We start from the raw sequence: 26,855 nt of genomic DNA, 5'->3' as shown, positions 1-26,855 counted from the left end.
TACCCTCAGCAAGTTTGCTGACGACACCAAACTGGGAGGTGTGGTAGATACACCAGAAGGCTGTGCTGCCATTCAGCGTGACCTGGATAGGCTGGAGAGCTGGGCAGAGAGGAACCTGATGAGGTTCAACAAGGGCAAGTGCAGGGTCCTGCACCTGGGGAGGAACAACCTCATGCACCAGTACAGGCTTGGGGTGGACCTGCTGGAGAGCAGCTCTGCGGAGAGGGACCTGGGTGTCCTGGTGGACGACAGGTTAACTATGAGCCAGCAGTGTGCCCTGGCTGCCAAGAAGGCCAATGGGATCCTGGGGTGCATCAAGAAGAGTGTGGCCAGCAGGACAAGGGAGGTTCTCCTTCCCCTCTACACTGCCCTGGTGAGGCCTCATCTGGAGTACTGTGTCCAGTTCTGGGCTCCCCAGTTCAAGAAGGATGAAGAGCTACTGGAGAGAGTCCAGCGGAGGGCTACAAGGATGGTGAGGGGACTGGAGCATCTCCCCTACGAGGAGAGGTTGAGGGAACTGGGCTTGTTCAGCCTGAAGAAGAGAAGGCTGCGAGGGGACCTTATAAATGCCTACAAATATCTGAAGGGTGGGTGTCAGGAGGATGGGGCCAAGCTCTTTTCAGTGGTGCCCAGTGACAGGACAAGGGGCAATGGGCACAAACTGAGGCACAGGAAGTTCCGTCTGAACATGAGGAGGAACTTCTTCCCTCTGAGGGTGACGGAGCACTGGAACAGGCTGCCCAGGGAGGTTGTGGAGTCTCCTTCTCTGGAGATATTCAAGACCCGCCTGGACAAGGTCCTGTGCAGCCTGCTGTAGGTGACCCTGCTTCGGCGGGGGGGTTGGACTAGATGACCCACAGAGGTCCCTTCCAACCCCTACTATTCTGTGATTCTGTGATCTCTGTGGGTCATCTAGTCCAAGGCCCCTGCCAAAGCAGGGTCACCTACAGCAGGCTGCACAGGACCTTGTCCAGGCGGGTCTTGAATATCTCCAGAGAAGGAGACTCCACAACCTCCCTGGGCAGCCTGTTCCAGGGCTCTATCATATTTAATTAATTTTTCCCTTTTTTAAAAAAAAAAAAAAAAAAAAAAAAACAAACCCAAAACACCTAGGCTTTCTAGTAGTTGTTTAGTACTGCAAATATACACAATAAGGCCATGACAACAGATAGAAGACACTACCCCTGTTAAAAATCTGACAGTAAATAGGTTATTTTGTTGTTTGTTTTTATTTTTGTTTTAATGGGATATCTGTTTAAAAAAATTTATGTTGTTTATTAATCACCATTCCAAAATATTTAGGGTCCGGAAAACTACAGGGTAAAACTGCATATACAGTCTTTACCTTCAGTAATTGTACAGATTGAATTTTGGCAGTATAAAAGGAAAAAATATAACTAGTTAAAAAAAGAAGGCTGACATTTGACAGTCCTATACTGATAAAAGAATAAAAAATTGACTCTATCCACAATTCATCATTTATTTTAAATGTCCTGACAGGCTTTTACTAAGAGTCTTTTTTGGTGTTCCAAAGCATTTCATCTGTCTTCCCTGCCATTCTGCTGCAGTTGGCCATCCGTAAGGCGGAAGAGAAGGACCACTATGTAGTCTCATAGTACGAGCCTGCTTTCGCCAGTCATTTAAACTTGTCAGCTAGGCTGAGAATTTGGGGTGGCCAAAGAACAGACATGCGCTCCTTTCTGTTGCCACAAAGTACCCTTGACAAAGAGCTGGGGCAAACAAAGCAGTGACGTCCCTCAAGCAGAATGTGCTGTTATTGCCATTGTCAGAGCTTTGAGTTCACAGCACAACCATGCTGCAACCCACATCCTGGTTTCAAATTTGTCAGTTGGGGACCTGCTGAATGAGTCAATTTCTCTGGGAAAGTCATTGCTCAGACACAAGTAATATTTTTCCTTTGTTATTTTTTCATACTTTATATACCTGCTTTAATTCCGTAAAAGCATGTGTGCATATATATATTTAAACAATATATTTCTATATTCAAATATATATGTATTATTACATATACTATACATACTTTTTATGCATATAGACACACACTTAATAAAAAAGAAAGAAAATTTACACAGATAAAAGTCAATTCCAAAACCAAAACAGTTTAGCATGTTCAAAGAACCCTAGTTACACCACCTCTCTTTTTGACAAATCATATTTGGAAGAAGTGTCATACAATAAAACAAATGACACATTCTGACGTCAAGTATCCCAAACATACAGCTTCATAATCACATACTGGAGTTATTCTTTTCAGTGGTGCCCAGCGACAGGACAAGGGGCAATGGGCACAAACTGAAGCAGAGGAAGTTCCAGCTGAACATGAGGAAGAACGTCTTCACTCTGAGGGTGACGGAGCACTGGAACAGGTTGCCCAAGGAGGTTGTGGAGTCTCCTTCTCTGGAGATATTCAAGACCCGTGTGGACAAGGTCCTGTGCAGCCTGCTGTAGGTGACCCTGCTTTGGCAGGGGGGTTGGACTAGATGACCCACAGAGGTCCCTTCCAACCCCGAACATTCTGTGATTCTGTGTGATTCTGTGATTTTGCTAGTTACTTCAAATGAGTACGAAAATTACACAGATTCACCGACAAATTACACAGATTACACCGACTGCTCACACATTCAGCAACGAGATACTGATCTATGATTGTGTGCAGGTGTATGCCAAACACCCTTCAGTGAAATATGAGGTATACAGAATTGCTATGGAGTCTTATCTGAAAGTACATAGTTAATATAAAAAAAATTATGTTTATCAACTGGATAAGACATTCTACAAGTGAAATATATGTATTTCATATTCTAATTTAATTCCTCTCCATAAAATAAACCACTTTGTTTTCATACTATGCCCATTTAAGTCAGCCATGTCAGCAACAATACACATCATGGCTAAGAAGCTCAGTTACGAGAACACAAAGATCTCCGTGGTTTCACTTCCATGAATAAATGTGAATGTATATAGCACTACTGACTTTGTCGTGCTGTTTTCCCACAGAAAGGATTTAAATGACTATTTCTTAAAGCAGTACTTTTCAGTAATCAAAAAATTCAAACAACTGAATTACCTGGATTTGCTTCGAGATAATCACATTAAAGAAGTAGAACCAATTTAAGAAAATCATAATTCTCTTTAAAATGTACCATTACAGACAACAACCATTAAAAGTCTATCTAAACTACTAATTTACTTCCTGTAAATGCAGTATTTTAAGACACAGCTTTATTTTGTTAATGATCAGTGTTCTTCCTCAATATATAACATACCTGACCTGAGTATAAACAGGTAGAAAGCAACTAATGCTTCTGTGCATGTACAAAACAGGAGGGTAATAACATAAAAAAAAAAATCATAGAGATCTGTAGATGAAACTTCAGAGATGTAAAAAAACTTCCCAATAATAAAGGAAAACACATTTCATCCAGCATGGTCCCAGCCATCCAGAGGGACCTGGACAGGCTGGAGAGGTGGGCCTGTGCGAACCTTGTGAAATTCAACAAGGCCAAGTACAGGGTCCTGCGCATGGGTCGAGGCAATCCCAAGCACATACACAGGCTGGGTGGAGAATGGATGGAGAGCAGCCCTGAGGAGAAGGACTTGGGGGTGCTGGTGGGCGAGAAGCTCAGCATGACCTGACTGTGTGCTGGTAGCCCAGCAATCCAACCGTGCATCCCCAGCAGCGTGGGCAGCACGGTGAGGGAGGGGGTCTGCCCCTCTGCTCTGCCCTGGTGAGACCCCACCTGGGTGTCCATGTAGGGACAGGACAAGGGGTAATGGCTTTAAGCTGAAAGAGGATGGATTTAGATTAGACAGAAGAAAGAAATTCTTCAGTCTGAGGGTGGTGAGGCCCTGGCCCAGGTTGCCCAGAGAAGCTGTGGCTGCCCCCTCCCTGGCAGGGTTCAAGGTCAGGTTGGACGGGGCTTGGAGCAACCTGCTCTGGTGGAAGGGGTCCCTGCCCATGGCAGGGGGGTTGGACTAGATGGCCTTTAAAGGTTCCTTCCAACCCAACCCATTCTACGATTCTATGATTTCCAAGACAAATATTACATGGAATACTATTTTAACATCAGTCAAATATGATTTTTATTTAATTGGAGGTATTCCTGTAAAATGATCAGAAATTTTAAGCAGAATGAATCTGTTCTACAAACAAAAATTATGGAAACAGTTATGGGACTGGAACTAATCAGGTAAACCCAGGCAGTATTTGCTGTGTTGGAGAAAGTTCAAAAAGCACATGCAGTTCACTGTTTCTAGAAATTATGCTTAAAAGTAAACACTAACATCTTGAGCATGCAAAGATAATAACTACCCAACCATACACTGATATTAGACCTCAGCTAACACCTAATTTCTTTAAAATTCTCATATTCTTTTACAGTTCTATGCCTTACCTGCCTACCTTCCGTACCCTGAATTTAAACATAGCTGTAAAATGCACCGACTATGACATTTTGATATAATTGTTCAAAAATGCTCCAAGGCAAGAAAAAAAAAACAACACCAAAACTATGTTTTTCTAAAGTACTGATAAAGGTTATTTATTCACAGCAATGCAAAACTTTTCTGTCACTAGGTTCTATACATTACATTGGAGAATATCTTTAGATTTTCAGGTACGTCAAGACCACTTAAGAAAAGAGAAAAAACTATACTCTTGTGCTCCATGGTGTGAAAATCTCCACAGAAATAACTTTCATTAAACTAATAAAGATCCCTGTGAATTTCAAATACAGATAACAACATTTGCCAAGTTTCTGCTTGCATTTGGATACAGATGCTATGATCGAAATGACAAACCTCTCCCGTTTTCTGCAGACAGCAATTTTCATGAGTTCTTTCTGCTAATAATCAAAGCTCTCTATCTCAGTAAAATGTAACATTCTCAGTAGGGCTCAACCACTGAAGACACATGCCATGCAGAATATGCTAACAAGAATTCAGATTAAGGAATTGGCCTTTATTTTGTGGTAGTCTGTTCACTTCCAAAGGTGGATGACTTTTTCACAGACCTGTGTGTCAATGCTGCCTGGATCAGGAAGTGCTATTAATACTGTAATTGCATAAACCTGTTTTATTTTTCCAACTACTCTGAAAAACAACCAAGATGGAGATGAAAACTCCCTTCAGCATCTGGTTCCTGAAGCCAGTTGTGGCCTCAGACAGATGAAAAGAAGGTCTACACTCAGTTTGGAGCCTTCAGTATCTGTTTATCTGTTTTACTGCTGGAATCTGAAGAAAACAGAATCCCTACCTGGAAACAACAGTCGCCACAAAATGGGAAACAATTGTCTGCAACTTTACACAGCTTCTACAAGCATTTAACTAAGTGGTGAGCATTAGTAACCACAGCTTTAAATTGACTCCCTGTCCACAGGCAGCTTATCAGCAAACAGTGAAAATTAATTCTATTTAATGCATTAGTATTTTGCCAGTAAAATCCTGTAACTCAAAATTTACCATACAAAGTATATGCTGAATATTACCCCTTTTGCCAAGCCTTGTCAGCTTAGTCTGTAAATGTTCAAAACACTTCTTTCAGAATAAAATCTGTTTTCATCCAAACTATACACATCTGTATGTACACCACAGATACAAATGCCTGGAGACATAATAATAGCATGAATAAGATGGGGACAGAAAACAGAGACAAAAGTGGGAAAAAATATGTGACAGAACACCTCCGAGCTCCCACTAAGGACAGCAGAACTCAGTGAGGGACTGGGAACACTCCGCTTTTCACAGAGGTAAAATCTTGCAAATCTTAAGCTTTTTTCTGAGACTAACGATTGCAGAATTCACAGGGGCTCAACAATAACACTGTGTTGCTTCAAAGCTATCAACAATTTTAACTATTACTCCACATTTATGGAGGCTTATCAGCACTAATGAAAACATTCATGTCACCCTTCGCATTGTTATACATTAAAAAGACAGAAATGCTACTCCTCTTCAAGCAGTTTGTGTGCTGTAAGTCAGCAGGAGTTAAGATAGTGTTTCCTGATGAACAGGATCACTTTCTTGGAGACATAGGTCTACCCATCAATTTGAAGACCATTGTTCTGCATCCAGACATGACATTCTCATTTCTTCAATACTTAGAATGCCCTTGATGTCTCAAATACAGTAGCATTTCTTTGTCATGCAGATTCTCCTCCAATCACACCAAACTTCAATACAGAGTTCCTCTCACCATGTGAAATACTGATTTCAACAAATGCAAACCACACACTACAGTAAATAGCACGGTGAGCTTCCTGGAACAATGTCGAGAGGAAAAACCAATGGGCACTTGCCTGACATACTGTGAGGAAGTCTTCAGCAGCAGGGAAGAATTGATGCCATTATCTCTAAGCATGCAGAAGTGAAAGGCTACTAGGATCATACTCAGTTTTATAAACCTGTGTCTTAAATAACACCGGCAACCCCACTCCCCAGTCACTTCTAAAAAAGTCCAAAGGTCAAAACTACTCTTGTAGTTCTTTAATGAGAATTTAGAAGTATCAAGAAGTAGGAAGAAAAAAAAGGAGATTTATCTCCTAGCTCTTTCATGCCTGCAAAAAATATTGCCATAAATCTTTAAACTATGATACTCTACTACTAGCATCTGTTCATGTATTTTAGCCACTTTTCATACCTAAACATTACTGAGAGCAGATCAGAATTTGGGAATGTTTCATTATTTAGAATGAAACGCAAGCAATAGTCACTAAGTGAAAAAAACAAGATGAAATCTGAAAGTATCTCCACTTGCCTTCTGAATCATATTTGATGAACAGAGGTTTTTAGGAATGAATTCAGAAAATTCAAGGTAAAATATCAAAATGAGAAAAACAATTGCTATTTAAGCTGAAATACAGTTGAAAGCTGTACTGTAACTTTTTATAATGCAGTATCCCCCTTGTGATTTCACTGCTACAGAAGATTTACGTTCATGTTTAGCAATGCATTTGTCACTGTCAATTGTATTCACATTCCCTGTGCTGTAACTGATCATCATTGAAGTTGAACCTCACTCAATTTCATCCTTCCTCAGATCTAATTTATCCTAAAAGCTAAAAATTCGTACATGCATCTTATACTTCCAGAACATTAATTTGATATTGACCAGTGACATCCAAACAAAGCTCTCTAAAGTAGGAGCTAGCATATCCTATAAGAAGACTATGCTAAAAAAATTCCAAAACCCAAAGAAAACATAAGATGCAAAATCCCCAATAAAATCCTAGTGTCAGTATTTTAGAATGAAAAGGTCAGATTTCAGATTTCTGTATTATACATCATAATTTTCTAAAGCTTGCAAGAGTTTAATTGAAAAAAATGTATTTTGTAATGTAAGTATACTATAATAAAAAGATATAAACCCTGGAAAACCCAATTGCATTATCTTAGTACTCTCTATCAAGAGCACACGTAGCCACCACTTCTCTGTCATCCTGTATCCTTCCAGGAATAGATTAAATCATCTGTATCACAGTCTTTCCCATCTAAAATACATTTACAAAAGCACTAGCTATTAAGTGATTTTTATGTCTCAGCAGACTGTGACTGAACTAAAATACGATGAACGCTCTGAACATCAGCTGTCATCTAGTTGAAAGCAAAATATACAAGTATGAGGGCACTGTAAAATGTTGAGTGAAGCTGGAGTTCTGCTAGGCAGAGTAGAAGTACGAGAGCATCAGTGAAGAAGGCAGGCCAAAAGAAGAGAAGACTTTAATGAGTTTAACTCCTAACCTGTTAAGATCAGTGACATTTGTGTGATGAAACAGTCAAACAGAACATGCAGAAAAAGGTCTGTTTTTAATATGAATGCATATACTAACATATACTTCAGCAAAAACTTAGGATCTCTCAAAGCTGAATTCCCAGGCAGAATTTATTTAAATATGAAAAACAATGGAGTAAGACAAAATAATAAAACATTTTGGGAGGCCAGTGTCCATATGTATAGAACATAGGTAACTTAAAATTTTATTTCTAAACTGTTAGTTTGTAAACAAAATGGGTAACAAAAACAGCTCATGACAAAATCAGTTCAGAAGGTCAAAGAGCTAATGGGTTAAAAATATGGAGATACAAGATGTTTTCATGTCACTACATGGTCAGAGATTTCTCATTGTCTGTAAACTAACCAAAAATTCCTAATGCCTTTGAAGATATTCAGACACCTTTAAGTACCAGTGGGAGATGTACCCAACTACTTTTCAGGTTCTGTTCCTTAATTTCTTTCAACCTTTTCTCACATGCACGCAAAACAGAAACCTCCTAATTTCACGGGGAATTTATCTGAACCCAACACTGTTTCCCACACTGCAGTAGAAAGGGGCGTAGTGTAGTTACGGTAGAAATGCCTGTTCTTCAGGCTGTTAGAGAATCTGCTCCTAAAAGGAAGAAACGGAGATGGGGTTGGCTCGTACACTGCAGTGAAGTGGCTGAGCTTTACCGGACAGAAAGGAAACTATCCCACTCCCCTGTTAAAACCACCTGCTAGGTACAATAGACAGGACTAAGAAATTCAGTGGAAAAAATGTCATGACAGGAACAAGCTTTTTTCTGTGAAAAAGAAACTAAGGAAACATGCTTTCTTACAGATTCACGGCCACTTTTTCTAAAACCACCCGCTTCCTACTCAAGTTCTCAGCGATGTCTCCACTGAACAACAGCAGACAGTGTTGCTAGTACAATCTACATATACATAAAACAAGTCTTTCTATTTACTACAAACAATGAACAGCTAGAGGTTAGCACCGGAAGACACAATCAACTTCCAATTCTTTCTAAATAATTACTACTATATTTAAAAGTTTGAAAAGTGGGAGGTTATTTCATTTATAAGAATAGTATACGAATAGTATATAACACTTATCATATATACAATAAACTATACATAATATTTACCTGCATGGAAGTCTATGCCCACAGCAAATGAAGTTCCAGATATAGGCATTAAAGCATCCATTTTATCATTTGGATCAAGAGGAATTCCTCTAATTCCTTCATGAACAGAATACATAAGAAATGATTCAATACCTATAGGAAAAAAATACAGCCAATGAATGCAAAGTGGAGACTTTCTCAATTAACAAGACCTGACAAATTAACAAACATCAGACATAGTTTTCCAATACTGCTCCATAGTCTTCCAAAATGATAACTACACCTTTTTGAAAATACGACCATGAATTATTAAGGTGTATTTCTTATTAAAAGATCAATGCAGTCGTATAAAGAGAAGGGAATCACTGTCCAGTTCAAGCATCACCTTGAAATTAAATAATTATCAGTAATGAAAATTAACACTTAAGAAGAAACTTGTTTTGAATTATGAGAAACGTAAGAATATTTTCAGTGCACATCTGCACCTTCTGTATGTATTCAGCAGAGACAATTTTAAAGAACTTGTGGAAAGCAGGACTCAAGACTGTAAATTGTCTTTTGAGGCATGGGATTCATCTTACCTCCTTTAGTCATGCACACTTTGCTTCAGACAACAGAGAGAAATACATAGTCTTAGTGAACAATGCAGCTGATGCCTTTTACATGTCTACTTTTGTGTTAGATTAATCACATTCCAGATGCACCTATTTCTATTAAGTAGGAATAAATTCTACTGTGTAGGGTCTTGCTATGTAGTCATTCCCAGTTGAGATGAATCACATCTAATTGTTGATAACCAAAATTAAAACAAATACTTTATTGACCTAATCTGTTCATATATCAGCACACTTCTAAGTTTAAAGGAAATTATGCAGCATGATCATATATGAATCGTATTTTAAAGAGTTTTAACTACAATCCACAAAAAAGTGCCTTTTTTTCCCATCAATTCTTTGAAAATTTCTTTCTTTGTATAGCACTAACTAGTAGAAGACCCTAAAAATATGGACTAAAAATTTTATTTACAGAATTACAAAATTTTCTTCTAGGCAAGAAGAAATACAGCTATCAAACCAAAAGAGCAATGCTAAACAAGTATATATACATAGAATAGTACTTATAATATTTTCTCCATGCATATTGAAGACAGAATAAAAACGTTTTTGACTCATGACCTTTTTAATTGAAGGAACATTTAATAATAAAAAGCTGTTATGATCTATAAAGCAGTATATATCTAGACACAAGGAAGGAATACATTTCAAATACACAACATCCACCATTTCACCATAACCCACACTGAAGGTTACAGTGTATCAATATTACAATATCTGAAGTAGTAACTGTAAAAGTAAAGATGACTATGCTAAAAAAAGAAGAACATATTACTGCCACATATGAAAAGCACTGAAGAAGTATAAATGACACATTTATGTTGCTTAATTCTGCTTCCATGCATACTCTACCATTAACTAGATAAGGTAGCAATACCTCATAGGAATAAATAATATTAAATTTATAGAACTTTAAGGCACCTTGACCATAAGGCTGTTTTGCATTATTCAGGCAAAAAGTAAGACTTTGGATGTAAGCTATGTTTTGATTTTTTTTCCTGCTCAAATAGACAAAAGATCTAAAATGAAAAATAATTAAAAAAATAATCAGGCCTTACTTTATATTAATGGCAATACCGTAGGATGAGATACACACCCTTTCAGACTCTGTAGCCGATAATTTAGTTTAAAGTTAAGGTATATGGCCTTGAACAAATACGTACTGCTAGTAATGATGGTGCAAATGGTCTGCTTTTCTTTCTAAATACCTAAAAAATATCCTCAGAGTTTCCACAAAAAAAAGCTATGCAGAACTAAATAAAGAAATTAAAAGCTAAATTTAAATCATGTCCTAACCACAAAAGACATTTCTCCATTATTGCTTCAACCAAGCCTATTAAGTATAGTTATTTAACTTAAAACTAATAAAGAAAGTTTATTTACTCATTACAGTGTTTCCATAAAACTGAAGTTAATTAAAATAAATACTGAAAGCCATTTTACCTTTGCATGCCATGCGGTTTTTTTGGAGGTTGTAGCCTACTGTACACACACAGGTCCTGGTGGTTTCTGATGTTGGTAAACAAAGCTGGGAGCATCCACCATTGTTTAACTGACAGGAATTGCTACCTATAGCATGATGGGAAAAAAATGAGTGTTGGCATCAATTTACCAAAATCAAATTTTGTTCCGCTATCTTCTTTGAATAAATGAGATATGCATAAAATATTTCATGCTATGCTACTATTCATATACTCCTCCATGTTTCACTCTTGCAGTATTTTATCTGTGCACTTAAAATAGTGTGTTTTTTACTTACAATTTTTCTTTTCTTAGAATAATTGTTTTCTGAAGAAGCTGCCAACTTTCAAGTAAAAGCATATGATAAAATTGAAAATACTACATGAAGTTTGAATAGTAATGCTGAAATCTCACTGACATTTGTCTAGAAGGCATATCTTTCTAGAATAAGACCATGAGCAAATCATTGATCATATTGTATTGATTCATCTAATGTTATATTAACCTCATACCTTCATGAACCACCATTCTTTTAGTATGTTTAAGATACACTCCAACAGGATCTCACAAATCCATGCTCCTACCGCTTAAACAATATTGACTTTTAAGTAATAGATGAACACTTTTTAATATCGTTAATAATAAACATTACACAATAAATACATCTCGGATATTTGAAGCTTCATGAAGAAACATTTAAGTCTACTAAGACATTCAAGGAGTTAGTTAATTACAGGTTACCAAGCCCATATGAATCAGGGAGCTACCTGTCATTTATTTTTGCATTCCTAATTCTGAAGTAGAAAACTTTTCTTCACCTGAAATCACAGGTGTTTTGTAGTTATCCAGCCATACAAATGGAAAAGACAGGTGAGGTTTGAAACTCTCGGGTCTCCTCAGACAAAAGTTGTATTTGTATGCAGAGAAATCTGTAAGTGCCCTCACATCATCTTTGCTCTCATGTCACTTTGATTTAATGACACGCAAGACACATACAAAAAACGCAAAGATTCTTTAAAAAACCCATGCAAGCATAAAGCTGAAACCCATCTACAGTGTTCAGTAGTTATAGCCAAAACCTTGACATTGCTCTGTCAAAATATAGATTAGCAAGGTGACATTTCACTACACAACTTCAGGGCTCTTGTTACGGTTAAAGTTCAGTAGTACAAAAAGACAGAACCGTTTCTTTTCTTGACTTTTGTACAATGGAAGATGCATATTAATACCACAGACACCAGATACTGCTATATGGTACTGCCACTCAGGAGACTATCTGTACGTCTCCATGGGAGGGAGTTCAAGCATTTTAAAGTCATAGAAACATTATTGAATGCCTAAATTTTTATTACTTACTGTTCCACCACATTTAAAACTAAGGGTAAGGCTGGCAAAGCACCTTTGGTGTTTCCTAGAATAGATAAAATGGCAAGTTTTCCCAGAGGTGCTCAATATGGAACAGAATTAATGTACTCCGCACATAGACTACTTATAGTCCATCAAATATCAGACAGCTTAGCTCCATCCTGTGTTCTTTTGGAAGTTTCTCCACAAAAGGAAATAATTTGTTTCATGTAGATCCCATCCTCATCACTTTTAGCGCAACCATCAACACTTTGAAAGCAGCTGGAATCAGAAATAATCTCTTTCTAAAGAATCTCCCAAGTGTTTTCATCTCCAGTCTCCAAATTCATAAAACTGTGTGCATCACCCCAATTAACAACTTTTCATATTATATTAGTTCCCAGTTTGCTGACTAAGTATTAGCAATGTTCCCCCATTTTTCTGCTGTCTCACTTTTGAATCATACTACTGTGACTTCCGTCAATTTAGATGAACTGTCTTAAACAAAGAGATAATAATTAAGAACATTAATGAATTCCCCCATAATACTTCACTTTCAATTCTTTTGGATGAGGTTCACAGGTTTTTTTTTTTTAATTAAAAACTTTAAACTTAGATTCTCTAAAAGAACTTTAAACTTCACTACAATGTAAGCTTCAGGAAACATCTGATAAATTAAAATACATCAGGCAGATATGCTGAATCAATTCTCCTATTACATTGAGTAATTTATTTAGTAATAAAATATGTTATAGTATTTTATCACTGAATTACAACAAAATATGTATTATTTTTTGTTGTAGCCATGTTTGGAGAATAACACGGGAAAAGATACTATGCAGTCTGCAAGTTGATTAAACACATTTAAAATTTAACATACCTTGCTGTGCTGCTTTATCATACACCTTCATATGTACAACACCTGAAGTTTTGTTTCGCAGGACAGTTGGGTTTCTTCCATCTTTTTTGTTACAGGTACCGATCTGAGCTAAATTCTGGTCTGCCCACCACAGCTTCTTATCTGTAAAATTTTCAAGTTTTAAAAATTAAGACTATTATATCATCCATGTTGGAAGCCTAAAGCAGGAAAAAGCTTTTGAGGTTAATTCTCAGATCAGTTTTAAGGAAAATTGCTCAAAGAATAAATAATGTCTTTTTTATTTTAAAATCAGAAATATTAGATTTATAAATTTATTTTTTTCTCTTTAGGTGACAGGTTTTCACAAATTTTTAAGTAGAAAAACTGAATTATGTCCAATTTATAACTGAAATATACAAAAACTTATTCATATATCTTATACTACTAACACAGGGTTTGTTTGCAAACTTCGCTATATCCATTCATTATGTATGTAGAAATGACAGGATCTCTGGTTCCAGGTTTTCATTACTGGACTTGAGTGTTAATCATAAAAGTAATTAAGAATCTTGTTACTGTCTTAAAGAACCGAAATTACCAACTTGCATCAATAGTAACTTTTCGATCATAATTTACACAAGATTTCAAAATAACAGAAAAAAATGAAACATGCTATGCACACACTAGCATAAAGCTTCAAACTATCCTTGTCATTCCACACATGCAGAATACTGGCGTCCTAGGATGTAGGACTCATCAAAAATTTGTGACAAAGAATCCTCACTTGATGCACAAGTGCAGCATATGCAACATATTTTTCAAGGGCTGGATTTCAGGTGCCTTTAGTCATAAAGATTTCACTTAAATTCAGACAGGATTCTAAACGACACGAGGATAGAACAGTAAGGTAAATCACATGGCTGTGGCCATACTGGTTACTGTGGAATGTAAATTTTCATTAAAAAATAAATTAACATACAAATGTCAATATTAATGTAAAGACAAACTTTGTAACAAACAACAGTGTATGAAGACAAGCTATTTAAAATAACTTAAAAAAACTGAAAGGTATAGCCGAGATGTGTATCTCTACTAAATTTCAGTTACATCACTTCAGGAAAATCTTATTTTTGAAGCTCCATTAACATAATTTAAATATCACCATTAGGGATTGCTTTAGCTTTGTTCAGAAACACACACCATTTATCAGTGTTATGAGTTTGTCATTTTGAGACTGACTCATTACCTGCTGGAATTAATGCAAGAGTCTCTTCAGTTAAAAAGTTTGTTTGTCTTCTATTCAGTTAACAAAAGCTAGTAAGATGCCTCAGTATCAATGATTTATAATTTCTGTAAGGTAATAATCTTTACTACTTTTCCTCAAACTGGTATTGGGGTGGTATTCCTATTAAGGTTTGAATATTTCATGTTTCATGCCATCACTCGATATTACACAAAAGGGGTATAAAATAAGTCACCACAATCACAAAGCAAAAAGAAAAAAGCAAAGATGACCTATCAGGAAACACAGCAAGAAGAAATAATGCAAACAGAAAAAAAGAGTATTAAATACACACTTTTGAAAACCTTCACAGCAGCTCACAGAAAACCTGTATTTTCTACTGCTAAGGCTTGCAAGACAGAATAGGTTAACATGAGGGGAGACCAGAAGAACACTAGACATGCCCTTCACTCTCTTGGTACTTCTTTATACCCCTCCCTTTGCATATAAAATGCCACAGTTATTAGCTTTACTGTAGCTCTGAAGGACAACATCAAGACCACGGAACTGCTTTCTACAACAGCTATGTCCTGTCAGTGTTTCACCAGAGATGTTGGGGTGACGATGGAAAAGCTCTGTAGTAGGGCACTACTACTTGTAACGGCCATACTGTTCGGGACTAGAGTCAAGTGTCATGAATCAGGGGTCCCCAAGGACCACTCACCCTTGTATCATGTCTGAGACTACACCACCTTGAGAATCAGGGTGCTGAAGTCAGCCATGACATGCTTTTGTGATTTGCTGTGTGCCAAGAAAGCAAAAAACCCCAACCTCTAAATTTCACACGCGTAGGCACCAGCCTTATCCACCCAGGTGGGATCATTTGTCCAATGCACACTAACATACTCTACTCAAATGTCTTCCATGAGGCACTCGCCGATCGTTCAGTTCAGAGAAAACAAAATGCACTGAAATTGCAAACATGTATTTCTGAAAGGAAAGAAAACTTTTGTCAGATCCAAAAGAATGACATGGTAACGATGCTTACTGCCTAATTGTAACCAACTAAACAATTCAGAACGTCAACTTGCTTCCAAAACAAGAACTCGGCTAACTCAGAGCAACTGAATGTTTACAGTGAAGAGCTCCTTACCTAACCAATGCCAAGGCCTTCAGCTGTTTCCCTTCTAACATAATCTTTTCAGTTTTATCCTAATTAATGCCAGCCAGCTTGTTCCCAGTATTCATCAAGCTCAGCGGTTGCTGGAAGCAAAGCAAAACAGTCCTTTCCTGTCTGGGTGAGACTGAAACAGAGCATACTGAAGATACAGAAAACGCTTAGCCAGTGCTAACTCTTCACGTCATCCGTCAGACACTGCACAACAGCACTATTTCAGTGGAGAACTTCCCCATGTTTCTAGATGTAGACAAACAAATCCAAGGCAAAGCACTGCCAGCTATTTCTATCAAGTGTAACGAGAACAACAACCACCTGTATTCTACTTCTCACGGCAAAGGCATCAGATACTTCTGCTAGCTTTTGGTAACTAACTAAAACCTTGGGAAAAAAAAAATCTACGCACAGAGCTAACGCAACCTTTGCCAAAATACATATTTCTTTTTGAAGCAAAATTAAGACACACACTTGCTATACTGCCTTGACGAACTCAAAAGCCACCCCATATTGAACCTTGTCTGACAGCCTCAGCACTCTGCAGAACTGAGGAAGGACCGAGCGGCTGGATCCCCAGGGTGTGCTGGCAGCCACATGGCCATGCAGTACACGCACTGCTCAGGCTTCTGCTTCATGGGCAGCTCCAGAGCAGCAACAGCCTGCGCTTTGTTTTGACACAGAGAAGATGAGGAACGGAGTGGAGAGAAAAAAGGGGAATTCAAGGAATATATGAGGAAAATGGGGTATTGTGACAGCAAATTGTGGAATTGGGAATGGCAAGTGCTTGCAGTAGAGACATCTTGTGCAGAAGGGCAGGAGAGAAACTGGGCTGAGGTCTTAGGATGAAAGAGGATACGGGGTATAGTACTGGAGGTATTATGGAGAGACGGTTATAGAGAGAAGCTGAAGTTACTCTATTATGAAGATGCAGGAGACAGAAAAATAGTCTTTACCAGTTCCACTTTTGCTGTAACAACTGCTAATTTGAGGTTACTTTCATGGAAAATCCTCAATTAAAATGCCTACTTATCTATGGGAATCCTACTAACTTTACTCTAGTGAATAAATCCATTTTCACAAGTGAATGAAATTGCTTGTGAGGCTAAAATTCATTTTTCATTAAAAACACATTACAATCAATAAAAAAGAAATCACAAAAAAAATGGAAAGCAGGCTCTATGTCCCAATGCATCAGAACACAATTTTAAACAGCTTTGATATCAAACTGAAACTTCAGTGAATTAATGGCCAAACACTGACAAAGAAACGATAGCAAATCTTTTGATTTGAAGGCCTTAACACATTAGTCCTCACTGTCTCTGAAGTACACACAGATGTATGATGAGGCAGTCTCCATGTCCCAGGTTAACAAGTTCTACAGACCATAATACATTTCACAGTGTCTGTTTCTCATTTTCTTTGAATGCCAGAACACCCTGTCTGAGCCCTCGCTCCCTTCACAAGACTTAACTGGTACAATGACCTCCTTCCGACTCACTGTGGGTTATCCGTTTCTCTTGACTTAGTCAAGTCATTTGCCTTCGTGACTGGCTAATGCTCTGTAGCTCACCACTTCAGAAAAGAAGTTATGGATTTTTATGTTCTGAATTTAAAATTATACTTCTGAGGATCCAAAACCTATTTTATTTTCCCTATACTCCCATATTATAAAGAAATTTAAGCTATTTCCTTAGTAAAATTTAATTAATCAAATGTCTTGTACTAGCCCCCTAGGAAGTCTCAGTAAAGAAACAAGGTTTCATTAGCCCATCTCTGTTCTATTCTCGAAGTTAAAAAATGAAAAACTAAGTGCAAGCTCTCAGCCTTTTGGAAAAGTATCTATTTTAAACAGACAGAACTACCTAATATTTTAATACCGTATTATCTCAGACCAAGATTTCATCAACAGTCTCAAGACCAACACAGCGTTGTTTTTGTGCGAATGTTAAATTTAACCATGAAAGGGCAAACACGAGAAAAAGGAAAAGAAATTACAGCAGCAATTTGAATTCAACTTTAAAAATACATGTGACAAGCTGAAGTTAAACTGGAGCAATGCAAATGGCAGTATATGGACAGTACCACATGCTTAGGTTACTAACAAATTACTGCCCTGCAGTGAGTTAAGATTTCAATCCTGACTAAATTTAAGGTATTAGCTCCCATGAAATACAATCTCGCAGCAATATTCTACATGAAGAAGAAAGTATGAGTGTTTGTTTTTTCTCCAAACAGTTAAATATCTTTTAAACATCTTAAATGAAATAATTATATAGGGCAAGGGTGTATAATTTCGAGTTTAACATCAACATAATTTTCACTTCAGACAGAAAAAGTTTAGTTGTCGATGAATCAAAAGTAAAGTTCTAGATCTCAAAAACTTTTAAACTCCAAGAAGACTGCCTTTCCAACATATATAGTGTATTAACTTCATTTATAGTTAATCTTCTTTTCAGTTACATGAATTGTTGCTTATGCTGTAGTTCTAATATTTAAATAACTAATTTATAAAGCCAGACAGTTGAGTGTTTCATGATGAAAACTAGAGATCTGAAAAATCATTTCCATTGCAGCAACTGTAAAAAGTTACCAAACAAAAGAAAATAAACTGAAACTATCAAGGAAAAAAGCATTTACTGAGTAGACGTCACAGGTATGAGAAAACAATCCACAGAATGAAAATATTCTGAATGTGAAGACGTGGAGACACAAATGGAAGTCTCCAGTGAAACCTGGGTAAAATTTGAAGGAAATCTATCAATTTATGCATCCAGAGGTGCTAGAATTGACTGAGTGAAAAGATCATCCTGCGATATCAATCTGTTAAATTCATAGTAGCTTGTATCTGATGATTCTTTTATCGCACAATCCTTAGCACAAGATATTTCTGTGTTCAATTTTGATAGTGTGAATTATAACAAAAAGACAGATGTGAGATCAGAATATAAAAGCGACTATGGGATATAATCCGTAAGTGAAATCACGGAAATTTGATTTTGTTTTCTTTTTTTTCTGTGAGATTATGACCCACAATAATGAATTATCTACCTTAAAGTTTTAGGCTAACTTTTTCAATGAAATGATTGTGAAGAAGTGATTTTTAGTCTTCAAATCCTCTATTTGCCCACAGATCAGAATGGCCCATTAAATAATTCTGGTAATGACTGCTGTCTTGCGCACAGTGTACTAGAACTTGCTGTTTTACATATCCAAACCCATCCATAACATACGTTTTTTTATGGCTGGATTAGAGGAAGGAAGCAAAACACATACAGTTTTGCTGGTTTGCATTATTTGCTTGAAAGAAGCGATAAAACTCAGGCATTTCTTCAGTATTTTGTTCAAAGACTGATGCTTGGCTCTGGTTTCTATAGCCTCCCAAAACTGCAATCTGCTGACCTGCCTGTCTCTTTAGGGAAAGGAAATAAACATAACCCCCAAATAGCCAACTTTGCATATTCTTTTACCAAGAGATGAAGGTACGGCATGTGCTTAATCAAGAAGTTCAATTACCAGTAACTATCTACATCACGAATAGTTTCCTTTCTCCCTTTTAGTACTAGTACAGAACCAGAGGATTTCTGCGTCACCAACTGAATGTTCCACCATGTTCCTCTTTTGCTTACTGAGCTACTACATGTGACTATTCCTGCTTTCTTACACAGTTAACAGTACCTAGACAATTTCCATCAACAGTGTCAGATGTGTCAGATCACAGAGTTGTTCTTTCCCTCCCTTCACGACACAAGAAACAGAAATCATCACAGCATAAACTCATTCCTAGTCCTTGAAGTACTTGACTGTGAACCCAGTCTGAGTGGTCTCCTACATCACCCATACCATTAAAAAGGACAAATCATGACAAATCACAAGTGAATACTCAAAATACGCTTCATAATGATTCTTTTATCTTCCTCTTCCATCCTTGTTAACATGACACCTGCATAAACAATTCATTAAAAATATAACTTACAAAATCTTACTGAAGTAGTATCTATTCTTCTTTTACATGGAGGCTTTATATGGTGCACTACAAGTTTTAGAAAGAGTTATGGATACAGTATGGAGAGTTAAACGAGAAAAACAACTTGAAACGTAAGGTGAAGCTCATGCAAACCCTGCTATTTCAGGTACAGTAACAAAAAAGCCGAAACCACAAAACCAACCCCAAACAAAACCCATCAAAACCTAAACCAAACCAACCAACCCACCCACAAATTCTGAAGTACGGACAACTTCAGGTCAAACTTCTTATTGCCTACCTGCCAAAAAAACCCGAATTGGTCCCATCTGGCCAGTTATGCCCTAAGATCTAAAGAATATAGGTTTTAATTGTTCAGAAACTGCTGGGTGGCCAATACACACCGCAGTACAGTCTCATACCAAAAAAACCTTAGTGCAGCTATTTTTAACCAAAATTCTAAGCAGAACTTTGGACTATTTATCTCTGCTTTACTAATACATTCTCTCAGTAGATAACTCATCTGCAATGTCTAGTACTAGGATGAATTTATCTACTTTTAAATTAATTTTAAAATATACTAGATGGTTTTACAAAACCACTTGACTTAGCATAAAGACAACTTGCTTTCAGAAACTAGGTTAGAAATAACACTATTTGAAACCTTTAAATATAAAACTGAAGTTAAACTATTTATTTGCTTAATTATGCTAACAAGAGTGTTGTTCAATCACTAATTACAATCTTGTTGCTGAAACTGGGTTATGATATACATTAAAATGGTTGTATTTATCCCTTTTGTTTGGTAATTAGCATTAAGCACAGCAACATATTGGGAAATGGCAATTTCAAATGCCAAAAATTGCTACACTAGCATTGTGGACAGTCCTTCAGAGATTTCAAGCAGTATTCTGAATGCAGATTTTGATGGACCATTAGTTTTCATTAATGGTGGTTTGAGTATTTATGGAAGACAACTATGTACTGTACTTAGAACTGGGCAGATTGCCTAGATATATTTCATATATTAATGCTAACATAATGAATGGTGTTATGGCAATTAGAAGACTGATGACTTAGAAAATTAAGGTGTATGCATTTGAAGTTTCCTTGATCAAAGCAGCCCCTTTCACTTTGCAATTTCATCCAGCAAAGTCACCGTTCCCACCATCTGAGCTACTAGAAATGCATTCTGGTGTTATTTTTGAAACTTTAAGATTAAAAAAAAAAAAAAAAAAAATCAAATAACCAATACATCATGTAACCACATGATGAAAGTAAATGGCAGCATGAAAATATTCTGGTAATAAGAACACACATTTTCTGTCTAAAATGAAATACTGTAATTGTTACTGTTTTGGTTGTTTGATGATACACCTTGATGGCTGTATTATATACAGTTTGTGTTCAAAAGACATTGTTCTAAGACCTGCAGTCCCATTGAAAAGATATTATATATGTCTGATTTTGTTCTATTGCTGATTGATTTTTTTTTACATGAATTTCAACAGACATAGCACTTACAGAATTATTCATTACATGAAGTTACTCCATTTTCTACTACTAAACAACTAGAAAAAGGCCACTACTTAGCATCACCAATGCACAACAGATTATATGCTCATTATACACTCTACATCTTATGCCTATTTTGTAGCAAAATGAGCTGAGTTTTGTGATTTTGCTGTGAGGACCTGATACAAAATCCAGTCAAATACCTCCACCAAAACTGCTGAGAGAAGCCTTTGATATTTTTTTCTTCTCAGTGAGAAACTTACAGTAACTAATCAATACTTTTCTAGCAACGCTCAGTTTATGATTCAGAGCCATATATCATTCAAGAAAGAATACGCCAGTTCGGAAATACATCAGAAGTTGCTGCAAGTTCCTTTGTAATCCAAATCTTGTAATACAACGACTCTGCTCACCAGTCTGGAAATACATACAGTTCTCACCACAAAGGTAAATTTCCAACCAGTTTCAGTTTCAGTCAAGGAACCATTTCCATGAAATAACTTGGAAGGCAGGAAATGAGACTTCATGCAGAATGCCAAATACACCTACACAATTTGATTACACTCAGACACTGGCTACCAGAAAAACTGCTAAAATCAGATACTGAAGCATTTCTTTAATGTTGAAAAGAGTATCGCTGTACCGTAGAAGAAAATCAGATATTCGCTCACATGGAACATCCTAAGTTTCCAAAACAGTGAATATATGTTATCAACTTTTAAGTGGTGTCAGTAGTAGGTGCTGAAAATTACACAGGCCATAGGGATGCTGTGAAATAGGTAAGCTTCTAAAAGACCAGAAGAAATTTCAGAGGATTTTGAATAAAATAAAATGAACATTTAATGTAGTAGCAGAAGAAAATTACTGCTGACCAAATACAAGACAATAAATAACGGGAGGTACTAAACAAAACATTCACATAGATTTTTGAATGGTAAATTAGCTAAAAATGACTGATCTTGCACGCACTGATATTTCACATGGTGAATGTGTATTTGACGAAAAAGTGGGAAAAGTAGAAAATCAAATGTGACTTCATCATGGGTTTATAGCAACATCTTTATAATACAGAATGGTAACAGCAAAAATAAATTTTTGTAGGCATGGAAAACCCAGTAATTTTGTAAATATTCAAGTGCTTGCTTTCAAAATGGAGTGTAATTTTCGTCCCACCTATATGATGCTGAAAAAGACGTAGCAAACACAGGCACCAAAAGACTACGAATTTAGAAGCTCAGCATATGGAAAAAAGAAAGATGACTGACACTACTGAGCAGAAAGCCAGTAAACGAAAGAACCAAAATAGAGAAAGATGCAAATTATATAACTTATTTCCATTTCCTTCAAGGATAAACCTGAGTGTCACTTTGGCACCAACCTGTTTGCTAACATTATTTTTTCATGTCTTATTACCTTCTATACGCTCCCACTAAAGGATATAATTGTAGGAAAATGTTAAACAAGCCTGGACAGGACTAAACAACAGTAAACATCTGAAACAGTAGGGGTAACTTCCAAACAGTTTACAACAGCTAAACTGCAACACTGAAATAGAGGGATTGAAAGCAATGAAGTACAAATAATGAGGAGATTGAGGAGTTGTACTAAAGGCGAGTGGCATTCTTCATTGTCTGGTGAAGATCTGAACTACTCCATAAACTATATTAAAAAGCAAACCAAAATATTACTGATTTCACTAGCATTATTTACTGAGTTGATATCACGGTACATAATCATGGAGCGCCTCACTCCTCCTTTCTTTTCCCATTTCGCAATTAACAGGGTCAAAGATCAAGATGACAGAGACATCAGAGCGGCACAGAGATTATCAAAGTGAGAAAGAAGTCAGTCTTGGGCCAAGCCTTTTTCAGTCATTAGTTTTTTTATAGTTCTGAAAAATCTTCTGGAATGTAAACTGTAAGCTATAGCCACACCCACTGGAAAGTATCAGCAGATCTGTTCGTTTTCTGTGCAAAAGGCTGTCCAGACAAAGAACGGAGGACACCAGCCCTTCATGCAGACTGTTGGATTATCCTCGGGTGTCTCTGGGAGCTCTTGCTTTCTGACAAGGAGGCTCTGATGGCTGGGAAAGATGCTAGTAAGGAGATGCTTTGCAAACAGCTAAAACAATTTTCAGAAGCAAGAAGGACTGAGGCTCTAGAACAGATCACCGGTGTAGTAATTTTATTAGAAATTCAGCAATTTTTCTGACAATCCTTTGTGCCCCCGTGCACCGACCCTTGGTGGGAGGTGCATGGGAACCAGGGCTATCTGCGATCGCATTACCCTGTCCCCTCAATCCATCGAGGCTCCCTCCACCATTTCCTTGCTTTAGCTTTTCAGACCAATAAAAGTTCTGATGATCAGCAACCACTGCCCAGTGTATGGCTTGGTGAGACTACAGTAAAAAGGGATTCTCAACATACCCAACTCTATCTCCTCTTTCTGCCCAAGTGGAAACATAACCCAGCGATATGACATGATCATATAATTTGAGTAAAGAAACAAAAATTATAAGATGTCAAAAATACTGTTTTTAACTGGGGAGACACTAAAAGACAGAAATATGCAAAAGACGGCAGAAGCCTACAGGACTATTGCGTTGCCTGGAACCTAAATGCCAAAGAGTTAAGAAGTTTGGGCAGGCTATCATCTGTTTTCTTTTCAGTCACTGATGAATTCAAATGGTGAAAAGTTAGCTTAGTAAATACACAGAGAAGAAAAATGTTGGTTTTTATGTGTTTGCTGTGTTTTCAGATAAAAGTAGTCAAGAAAATTTATGAAAGGGACCAAAAATGATGCAATAAACATCACAATTACTGCAATTTGCCTGCTAAAACTTCTTACTAAACTTGTATGCAAAAAGATCAATGGGGTACTACATTTTCATATGCTATCATGTTAAATCTTACATTTACATATACATATTATTAATTAGGATCATTTATCAATTACAGATCTCTTGTCTTTCTTCATATCTCATTGGATTTTCTGTTCTAATCCATTTTACATGCACAAAAGCCTGATAAGCTGATATAAAGCCACCAGCACGTCAGGAAAATAGATGGCATTTACATCGCTACAGTATGTTCCACAATATAAAAACATACAGGAGAAATGAATACAGAAACTTCTCATGTTTTTCAATCAGCACATGCAGTACTGTTTATAAAACTGTATTCATTTGCACTTTTCTCCAGCAGATTTCTATACAGAAACATACTGCAATGTCATATTGCAGTTTATCACAACCATGGCTCCAGAACAAAGACGAAACCCAAAAGCAAAACAAACAGAAAATCCCAAACACATTGTAAGCTTTATTTACCAACTTGGAGTAGGAAGAATTGTCATCACCCATAAAAACATAAAAATTGTCATCCCAAACTAGGGATATTAGATGTATATGTGTTTAAAAGCTACGCAGCAGAAATTCTTGCATTTCCACATCTGCAAAAATTCAACTACTTTCACGCAAACAAGCATGAAACAATCTGCTTTAATTGATAGCTATGAACTGTTTATTCAATATCCCAGATGGAGCATCACTGTTGTAGCTTCTGTGAATTACAGCTGAAGACTTGATACCACAGACATCTCAGTGACAGTACGAACAAATACTCTTTAGAACATCTCATATTAAAGACTTCCAATAGCTCCCTAAAGTAAAGGTCATCTATTTATTCTATTTCTAGGCACAGTCAAATCAACGAAAGACAATTTGTCTATATTAACATTCATGACTCCTCTTGACACAAAACTTGCATTGTTTATGAATGTATATATAAAAGCATCCTCTCTCCAACAAGTTTTGACAGCATTTAGAGTTCAATACCAGCCAAATATGTGTAGCATAAAACTATTTTAGCAGTTACTGTTTTAAAATATGACTTAATTTACACCATGTGCATAAAGTCTTTGGAGTTCTTTTAACATAACTTTCACAAGAACACCCTCTATATGTACATTATATAATTAATCAATCAAATAACATACTTCATAAAAAGACTCTGGCAGTTGACAATTCCTCTATCTAACAAAAGCGTACTTATCACCTGAACTTTTTTTGGAATATCCAAGCTAAATATAAGTAATTTTTAACTGAACCAGGACAGACGTCAGCAAAGCATTTGGAGGAAATACAGAAAGCTCTGAAGTTAACTCTAGAATAATATAAATACTAGTTCTGAGTCAGACTGGAATTTCTTAACACATTGTATCCTAGCTCCAGCAAGGGCCAAGAGCTGAAGAAGCATATGAGAAACAACCAATTTGAAGGAATATTCTCATAATATTCAGCAATCTGCAACTTAAAGACTTCCTGAATTTTTACAAAATTTTTCCTTGTTACCATGCTTCTTTTGATTTTTTTTTTTGACAATTTAGATGGGTTTGAACATTCTAAACATTTCTAATGTGCAAAGTATAACACTTTTCTGATCTATTTAATACACGTAATATTAGAAAACATCTAAAAACCCAAATAATCAATTTATCCCAATCATCACTCATCAATTCATAACCCAAAGAGGTCTTCACAAAGCGCAAGCCAGTCCAACAAACTAGGGCTATTCTGAACTAAGACAGCAGAAAGAAGTGAGCAGCTGAAGAAACAAGGCATAGGTAAGTCTCTGTAACAAAGAGTATAACTCACCTCCTTCCAACCTGCTTTACAAGTAATTAGTAAATATAAGCCATCAGTCTCTTGCCTTCATTATGTGTATATATACGCAAGAGTATATTTAGAAACATACACTTGTAATACAGATTGTAAACTGTCTTTTCAACAAAATATGAAAGCATATTTCACAAACAAAACAGTCTCACTAGTGAATGTACTGTATTAATTATTTCGATTAAAGCAATAGCTTCTCCAGGCTTTTGATATGTCATTATTAGCTTCCAAACTTCTAAAAACCAAGTTATTACCATTGGACTTACCCATAATGGTTAAAGCTGTGGCTTTCGTTAAGTCTTCTTTCATTGACTCTATTATTTCAAGATTACCACCATCCAAGTTGCATCTATTTATGGTTCCATTTCCTGAACTGATCCAGTAAAGTTTGTTCTCTCCATAATCTACTGATAAACCTGTAATTAATGTATACAACTTTAACTGTGGCTTGAATAGACAATATACATTCCGTGTTAAGCTGTTTTCATAATGAAAATGTTTTATATATATACACACACAATTATGTTATCTATCCACTCATCCACTCAAATTAAAAAAAAAAAAAAAAGAGAACCAAACTTGATCATTTATAGTGAAAAAGCCCATGCTTTTAAAAAGATTTCTGCCTTTTATTTCTCCCAACATCTAGAGAAATCAATCAGTGACCGACCGATGAAAGAGCATTATCTGGCAATAAACAATTACTTGAATGAACTGAGGTCTTTAGCGAGGTCATTAACCACTAGTAAATGCAAACCAGAAGGCTTCATTTATATTCTAAAATTATGAATACATAAAGACTTACAAAACAAACTACATTTTGTGATTCATAACTACAAAAAGCCTGTTCTCTCCCTGCGTGCACAGCCCTCTGCTTAGAATGCTGAAACCCCAAAACCTGATACTAGTTCTCAATAAATTTATAGCACTAATTTTAATTTTGCTTCACAGTGAACTAGCCCTACGATCAGTTCTTCGGAGTTATAAGCAAGATAACTGTAGAAATAAAAACATTTTCAAAATAACCTACTAAACAAACAAACATATAATCTTCTGGAAGTAAGAGCAAAGAGCTAAGAGATAACGTATTTCGGACTTCTATAATCCTTTAAAAACATTCAAGTCATCG

At 36.5% G+C, this 26,855-nt stretch overlaps 1 protein-coding gene across 3 annotated transcripts in view; it reads right to left on the bottom strand.

The window, feature by feature from the left end:
* LRP1B (LDL receptor related protein 1B) overlaps window positions 1-26,855 on the bottom strand; it is a 760,762-nt gene that overhangs the window by 192,442 nt on the left and 541,465 nt on the right. For all 3 annotated transcript variants that reach the window (XM_075430359.1, XM_075430360.1, XM_075430361.1), the window contains 4 exons: window positions 25,993-26,142; window positions 13,201-13,341; window positions 10,959-11,084; window positions 8,923-9,054 (listed from right to left, as the gene is read on the bottom strand). In XM_075430359.1, coding sequence (XP_075286474.1) covers window positions 8,923-9,054; window positions 10,959-11,084; window positions 13,201-13,341; window positions 25,993-26,142 — 549 coding nt within the window. The remainder of the gene's footprint in view (window positions 1-8,922; window positions 9,055-10,958; window positions 11,085-13,200; window positions 13,342-25,992; window positions 26,143-26,855) is intronic.

Source organism: Opisthocomus hoazin, chromosome 9, assembly GCF_030867145.1.
Source record: "Opisthocomus hoazin isolate bOpiHoa1 chromosome 9, bOpiHoa1.hap1, whole genome shotgun sequence".
NCBI classification, from domain to species: domain Eukaryota; kingdom Metazoa; phylum Chordata; class Aves; order Opisthocomiformes; family Opisthocomidae; genus Opisthocomus; species Opisthocomus hoazin.
The sequence above is the reverse complement of the archived record's forward strand: the minus strand, read 5'-3'. Positions and strand labels throughout refer to the sequence as shown.